This window comes from Canis lupus, chromosome 3 (genome assembly GCF_048164855.1).
Source record: "Canis lupus baileyi chromosome 3, mCanLup2.hap1, whole genome shotgun sequence".
NCBI classification, from domain to species: Eukaryota; Metazoa; Chordata; class Mammalia; order Carnivora; family Canidae; genus Canis; species Canis lupus.
Window position 1 is genome coordinate 8,201,141 of NC_132840.1, and position 8,378 is coordinate 8,209,518.

At 40.6% G+C, this 8,378-nt stretch overlaps 1 protein-coding gene across 1 annotated transcript in view; it reads left to right on the plus strand.

The window, feature by feature from the left end:
* Nucleotides 1-5,363, plus strand: part of CDH1 (cadherin 1) — a 77,463-nt gene extending 72,100 nt beyond the window's left edge. The window contains exons 15-16 of the mRNA XM_072816416.1: nt 1,176-1,319; nt 3,555-5,363. Of these exons, the coding sequence (XP_072672517.1) occupies nt 1,176-1,319; nt 3,555-3,764 (354 nt within the window). The 3' untranslated portion in view covers nt 3,765-5,363. The remainder of the gene's footprint in view (nt 1-1,175; nt 1,320-3,554) is intronic.
* Nucleotides 5,364-8,378: the final 3,015 nt, after the last annotated feature.

The following is an 8,378-nucleotide window of genomic DNA, read 5'->3' on the forward strand; positions in this document are numbered from 1 at the left end:
ACAGGTAGGAAGCAGTAGAACCAGGTGTCTGATTCCAGAGCTTAGCCTCCTCATCGATGTCCTCAGGACACAAACTTCAAATTATCTTTAACATAAAGCAACTACTCTGTTGTAATATTTTGTTTCCCTTGAGCTTTTAGGTATGCCAAACGTTTTTTCCCCACTTTTTGTGGATGTTAAATCTTTAGCCCTTTATAGATGGTCTTGCCTTAGCCTGGAGTTTTCAATTTTTTTAAATAATCTCTGAGCCCAACATGGGGCTTAAACTTGTGACTCCAAGATCAAGAGTTGGTTGCTCTATTGACTGAGCCAGCCAGAAGCCTTTTGAAGAATTTTTGAAAGTGTTTAGAAAGGGAACTTCAGGCCCCATCTCAGAGTTCTACTTTTGGCTCCGGCCATGCATGAGTGTGTTTGCTGAACTCGTCTGGAAGAACAGTTGCTGATTAGAATTTCAGTGCCTGGTGTATGCAGCATATTAGGGTACAGAGCAGTGTCCATCGGGGTTAACTGCTGATCTCAGCTGGTGCCTTAGTCTATGTGGGCTGCTATATAGGATACCACAGACAGGTTGCTTAAAAACCACAGAAATTTTTCTCAGTTCTGAAGATTTGGTGTTTTCGGGGAGGGGGGCTGCTTCCTGGTTCGCAGGCAGCCATAATGTCACGTGTACTTCAACAAGGCAGAAGGGGAGCTCTAGGGTGTCTTTTATCAGGGCACCAATCCTATTCCCAAGGGCTCCGTATACCATCCTGACTTCATGACCTCCCAGAAGTCGCACCTCCAAATAGCACCACATTGGGGGTTAGGCTTCAACGTGTGAATTTTTTGAGGGACACAGACATTCAGTCTATGGCAGCTAGGCTCACAAGAATCTGTAGATTGACTGGGATTTATCCAATAAGGTACACAGTCTACATCCACACCCAGAGTTATTCCTCAGAATCTTTTTATGCTGTATTTTATTCTAGTGATATTTTGAAAACTCTCAGGTTGAAAGCTCTCATTTCCGATTATGTTGGCACATGCTTATAACTATCATTCAGTTGACAGGACATGATCTGATATATCCAAATATAGCCCTGGACTTTTTTTTGTTGTTGTTGTTGTTGTTTTGTTTTGTTTTGTTTTGTTTTGTTTTTTAACTCTTTGCTCTATTTTTATCTTTTTCTCCAAAGGACTTTGACTTGAGCCAGTTGCACAGGGGCCTGGATGCTCGGCCTGAAGTGACTCGCAATGATGTGGCCCCAACCCTCCTGAGTGTGCCCCAGTATCGGCCCCGCCCTGCCAATCCTGATGAAATTGGAAACTTTATTGATGAAGTAAGTTAGCAAAGTCAAAAGCTATGGTGCAACTCATCTCTAAAGTCAGGAGCATCCCAATGATAGATAGATAGATAGATAGATAGATAGATAGATAGATAGATAGGAGCAGTTGTATTGAAAGTGAGGAGAAAGTGTTTAGATTCTTTGCTTTACCGTGTTTTCTCCTTGCCTGATCCCTGAATGCTATTTTTTGTTTGAGTCTCATCAGAATTTCAGAACTAAAAGCACTTCAAATTGTTCCTAGTGAATTTGCAGTATCCATATGGCAAAACCAAGAATTGCTTGTAAGGATTTAGTAGAACTAGAAATGAAACTAAAGAGATTCAAAGTAGATCCAATTTGTTTTCACTAATGAGTCTTCTTGCCCCTGCATCCCACTGCTGGTTGGGAAGTGATAGTAAGTGTGTATCACAGGTCTACCTAAGGGCCAGGAAAATGGCATCAATTTGTAGATGTCAGAAATACATTCAGCTATAAACTCTCAAAGCTTTTAAACAGATAGGAGTAGATTAACCCCATGAATCCTTGTTCCCATGCTTGTTGCCACATAATCACAAGATGCCTGCTACACTTTCAGGCTTTGGGTCTGTATTCTAGTCAAGAAGGAGTAGGAAGGGCGGAGCAGAGGCCAAAGAATCTTTGTTCTAAAAAAAAAGAAGAAGAAGAAGAAGAAGAATCTTTGTTCTAGCAAAGTGTTAATGCAAGTAGGGAATTCATCCCATATGTTACTGGCCAGAACTGTCACAAGATTGTCCTTATCTACAAGGGAGAATGAGAAATAAGGCATTAAGTTAATTAGCTTAGGGTAAGATGAGGACAAATTAGGGGTCAAGATGAGCAAAGAACCAAGTAAGATAATAGTCCAGCAGGATCTATTTCCTTAAACAATGTTCCCTGATCACTTGCACAGTTACTGAATGATTTTTAGGCCTTGTCTGGATGGTCCAGTGGCTCTCAGTGAGTCTTCATGGTAGAGGCTGGTTTTGCTTTAGTTTCCTATGGTAGTTGTCACCAGGGACTACACAAAGCACACCAGTGTTGGAAGTGACCAGGCCACATTGATTTTAGCCACTGGATCTTCTAGAAAGCTGGGATTAGAAAGGTCCAGTTAAAACCTTCCTCTTAGGGGATCCCTGGGTGGCGCAGCGGTTTGGCGCCTGCCTTTGGCCCAGGGCGCGATCCTGGAGACCCGGGATCGAGTCCCACGTTGGGCTCCCAGTGCATGGAGCCTGCTTCTCCCTCTGCCTGTGTCTCTGCCTCTGTGTGTGTGTGTGTGTGTGTGTGTGTGTGTGTGTGTGTGTGTGTGACTATCATAAATAGATAGATAGATAGATAGATAGATAGATAGATAGATAGATAGATAGATAGATAGATTTAAAAAAAAGAACTTCCTCTTAGGGGATCCTTGGGTGGCTCAGCAGTTTAGCGCCTGCCTTCAGCCCAGGGTGTGGTCCTGGAGTCTCGGGATCAAGTCCCACATCGGACTCCCTGCGTGGAGCCTGCTTCTCCTTCTGTCTGTGTCTCTGCCTCCCTCTCTCTCTCTGTCTCTCATGAATACATAAATAAAATCTTTTAAAAAAACAAAACAAAACAAAAAACCTCCCTCTTAGGTAAATCTGAATTCAGGTCCTTTCCTCCATTCACATTCATTTGTGTATCGTCACATCTGATAGTAGCTTTTTTTTTTTTTTAACTTATAATATTAATGTCATTACATTACTTACAAAATAATGTTATAATAATTTTATTATGAATAAATATATAATAAATTTGTAAAATGTACATAAAGAAAAAAAATGCAATCCTTCCTTACTGCCTCCAACTCTATTCTCTAGAGTTAACCATTAACAGTTTGGCATTCATCTTTCCAGACCTTTCCAGGTGGCGATGCTGTATGGACCAGTATGACTATCCTCATTGTTTTCAGCCTCTGTCAATCCCGACTGGCTTGTTTCTCTCCTGCCTACATATAATTTATCATTAGTTTAGGGGAAACATTCTGCGTATTTACCCATAATGTTTTCTTTTCATCAAACAACATATTGTTTATCCTCCTTGCCAGTTTGTATAAATTTACCTTATTGGTGCGGATTGCTCCCTGTGTTCTCTAGGATGGTTGTTGCGTTATTGTGCATTACATGCTGCTGCTTGAGGCACCTAGAGAAGGCATCTTGCCTGACAGGTGTGTGATTCCTTTCATTAAAGGATCCTACTATCTTCTTTCTTCTTTAGAACCTGAAGGCAGCGGACACTGACCCTACTGCTCCTCCTTATGACTCTCTGCTCGTGTTTGACTATGAAGGAAGCGGTTCTGAAGCTGCTAGTCTGAGCTCCTTGAACTCCTCAGAGTCAGACCAAGACCAGGACTATGACTACCTGAATGAATGGGGCAATCGCTTCAAGAAGCTGGCGGACATGTATGGAGGTGGCGAGGACGACTAGGGGACTTGAGACAAATGAAGATGAGTCCTTATACCATGTGGTAGAAAATGCGGAGGTGACTGTTTTCAGCTCCCTTCATCTGAGAGGAATTTCTGGAGAAGAGAAAATGCACAGTGATATATAGTTAGGATAGTTAGGATTTCTACTTTATAGATCTAATCTGTGTGTTTGTTAGAACGATTTTGACCTATTCTTTGAAGCTTTTTTTTCTTTCTTTCATCATTCTTTAAATGGTGATGCTGTCCAAAAGACCCCCCACATGTTTATATTTCAAAAGAATAGCTAAAGCCTCCAGAAGGTTCTGCTAGCAATTTGCAGATTGCCTTATTGACTTGTCTCATTTTTTTAAAGGAAGGTAGGGCTAAACTACCCTATTGTGTTTGTGTGTGTGTGTGTATGTGTAATTATTTTTAATTTGTGTTCTTTTTTCTCCTATCACTGCACTGGTGTCCCGTGTTCTAATAACCACTCTTAACTCCTTCTGAACTTACATTGCCTCAGACAGGAGTTCTCTGCTGCAGAAATTATTGGGCCCTTTCAGGATAAGAGACTTGGTCTTAGTTTGATGGTAGTGTGACTGGGTATTATGGACTCGTAAGGACTTTAGTGGTTCTCCTTTTTTATTTCCTAAGTACATAAATTGAAATTCATATCCATCCATTGACTTGTTCTGCATTAAGTGTGTTTGTCATGTGGACGTCATTATTGGGCTACTTTGGTTCTGAACAAGGAGCATTGACCAGAAAAGGTGGTGAATTTTCAGGTGCCACTCAACTTCTAATGTTCACTTATCACTCAAACAGAAGAGTGATCTATTCTGACGTTTAGCGTAGTGCCTGCAGTGCTGCAGCCAAAGATTGAAGGCGGTTTGTCAAAGCCAAGGGCAACATGAAAAATGGACTTGGAGGTGGCAGGCGGGATGGGTCATTGAGCCTGGCGTTTTAGCAAACTGATGCTGAGGATAACTGAGGTGGCTCTACCTCTAGTCCTGAAAATTCTGAAGAATGGAAGAATCCCGACAAGTGTGTCCTATCGCGATCCTTAGGTCACAGTTTGTACCTGAGGCCAAGAATCCCCAGGTGCCTGCTTTTGTTAATGTCTACCGAAAATGCAGCCTGATCTGGACTCAGGTGCCCCAATTCTAAGTGTGCATAGAAAACTGACAATATTAGGAAATTCTTTTTCCCCCCTTAGGAGCAGGAAGAAAATATGACCCTAAAGGGTTTTGGCAAAGGGAGGGTGGGGAGAGCTTTGACTTGGATTTTTTTTAAACTGAAATGTGAACTTCAAGGAACTTTTGACAACCATGGGAAATAATTTTATCTTAAATTGCTTTACTGTCTGTCAGCTGTTTTTCAAAGAAAAAAAAAATCATCCCTGCAATCACTTCTTGGAATTGTCTTGATTTTTCAGCAATTTAAACTCTAATTTAGTCCTGTATAGAGAATGTTAATGTAGTTTTGAGTGTATATGTGTGTGGGTACGGATAATTTTGTATTTTCTTTAGGTCTGGAAAAGGAAAACAATTTAAGCTGCGAAAATTCTTAAATATTCATTTTTATAAATTTTATTAAAGAATTTTGTTAAACCATTGTCAAACACTTGTTTTATATGATTATACTACAATTCTAGGCAAGACCAGTGATAGTTGAGCTCATTCAAAACATGGGGAAGGAAACTTCATGTTGAAATGACTCCTCCAGAACTTTGTGTCCTTTTATTGTGGGCAGAATGCAGGAAACTGCATTTAAAAGGTCACTTTATTTGAAAAATAACTATCCGTGTGGTATATGGAGAAACCATTAAAATTCTCTTATTATTGGAAAAATTGTGGGTGACACTGAGGGACCAAAAAAAGTTGAGCTTCAGACAGTATTCAGTGGGTCAGCCAAATTGGTGTAGTTCAGGGGTCCACCGTCAAAAATGACCCTAGCCTCTCCCCAGGGGACATTGGGCAATTTCTGGAGATACTTTGATTGTTGCGACTGAGGAGGTGCTACTGGCATCAAGTCCAGGCCAGGGATGCTGCTAAACATCCGACAACAAAGGACCACCACGCTCAAGATGTCAGTAGTGCTGCTAAGAAAACCTGTTCTGTGACTTGACTTTGTTGGAGGGGTATAATATTGTTTGTGTGTGTGTGTGTGTGTGTGTGTGTGTAATTTTTAAATGGGGGTGAAATATATATATATAGATCTTACTTGACTTACAATGTGGTTATATCCCAATAAACCATCATAAGTTAAGAATATTTCAAGGGCAGCCCAGGTGGCTCAGCGGTTTAGTGCCTGCCTTTGGGATCGAGTCCCACATCAGGCTCCCTGCATGGAGCCTGCTTCTCCCTCTGCCTGTGTCTCTGCCTCTCTCTCTCTCTCTCTCTCTCATATAAATAAATAAAATATTAAAAAAAGAATATTTCAAAAATGCATTTAATATGCCTAATCCACCAGACATGATAACCTAATCCACTTTTTTTTTTTTTTTTTAAGATTTTATTTGAGAGAGAAAGCACAAGTTGTGGGGAGGGGCAGGTAGAGAGGGGAAGGATGTGGGGCTTGATTTTGGGATCATGACCTGAGCCACCCAGGCACCCCTAGCCTAATCCACTTTCAATGTGCTCAGAACAATTACCTACAGTTGAGTGAAAGCATCTCACACAAAACCTGTTTTGTAATAGTGTTGAATAGCTCCGACAGTGAGAAACAGAATGGTTGTAAGTGTATCAATTGTTTACCTTCCAGATCACAGGACTGACAAGCTGTGGCTGCCACTGCCCAGCATCATGAGGGAGTCTGACCATATTTTGCTAGCCCAGGAAAAGATCAAAATTTGAAGTATGGTTTCTACTGAATGTGTGTTACTTTCAAGGGTACAATTCAGTGCTATTAAGTACATTCAAAATGTATAACCATGTTTCCAGAACCTCTGCATCATCCCAAATTCTAAAACCATAGGTGATAAGTCCCTGTTCCCTCCTCTCCCAGCCCCAGTTACCTCCATTCTACTTTTTATCTTCATGAATTTCACTCTGCTAGGTATTTCATATTAGTAGTGTCATGTAATAAGTGTCCTCTTAATTTTGGCTTGTTTCACCTGGCTTCATGTTTCCCGGTGTCCTCTGTATTGCAGCCTGTGCCAGGACTGCATTCCTTCTTATAGCAGACCATTGTTTCATTGTGTCTATGTACACCAAATGTTATTTATCCATTCATCTTGGGTAGTTTCTACCTTGAGGCTATTGTGAATGATGCTGCAGTGAAACTGGCATACAAAAACTTTTCAGGAAAATAAATAATGTTGGTAAATTGAACACCAAAAAAAAATAATAATGTTGGTAAATTGAATACCAAAAAAAATAATAATAATAATAATAATAATAATGTTGGCAAATTGAACACCAAAAAAAAAAAAAAAAAAAAACATTTACAGGGATGCCTGGTGGGTCAGTGGTTGAGCGTTTGCCTTTGGCTCAGGGCGTGACCCGGAGTCCCAGGATCAAGTCCCACATTGGGCTTCCTGCATGAAGCCCACTTCTCCCTCTGCCTGTGTCTCTGCCTCTGTGTGTGTGTGTCTCTCTCGTTAATAAATAAATAAATAAAATCTTAAAACTTTTTTTTTTCAATTCTGGCTATCTACCCAGGAGTAGACTTACTGGTGATATTGGTAATTCTAAGTATAGTTTGAAAGGCTGCCAATATATAAACCTAGATTGGGTCCAGGAGTGAAAATTTAAAATCCATGACTTTTTTTTTTCTAATTGGGCAAGTTTTATTTTTTAGATTTTGAGAGAGTGATCATGAGCCATGTTCGTCTTCATGGGAACATAGTTGACCTAGAGAATTTTATTAGGAGATAGATGATGAATTTGGGGATAAAGTGTTAGGTCTGGAAATCAACTTAAAAATGGTTCAACAAAGTATGTCGAGCGGTAGCACAAAGGCAAATGACAAAATGCTCACAGTGACAATCTGGTAAAGGTTATGTAAGTGTTCAGGTACTATCTTGATTTTTCTTCAGGTTTAAAGTATTTCAAAATTAAAAGTTGGGGAGAAATCAGGAAGCCAGAAATAAACCCTTGCATAGATGGTCAAATGATATTCTATAAAGATGCTAAGATCATTCAGTGAGAAAATGACAGGTTTTGTTTTTCCTATAATACAAAGATGATTGTTTATATCTTTTTGAGTATAGTTGACATGATGCTACATTAGCTTTAGGTGTACAACTTAGTGATTTGGCAAGTTGACACGTTATGCTATGTTCACCACAAGCATAGCGGCCATTTGTCCTGTTCTATCGCTATTTCAATATCCCTATTTTCCTCATGCTCTGCCAAAAGGACAGTGTTTTCAACAAATGGTGCTGAGAACATTGGGTGTCCACATGCATAAGAATGAAATTAGAGGGGGATCCCTGGGTGGCTCAGCGGTTTGGCACCTGCCTTTGGCCCAGGGCGTGATCCTGTAGTCCTGGGATCGAGTCCCGCGTCAGGCTCCCAGCATGGAGCCTGCTTCTCCCTCCTCCTGTGTCTCTGCCTCTTTCTCTCTCTCTCTCTCCCTCTCTCTCTCTCTCTCCCTCTCTCCCTCTCTCCCTCTCTCTCTATGTCTATCATAA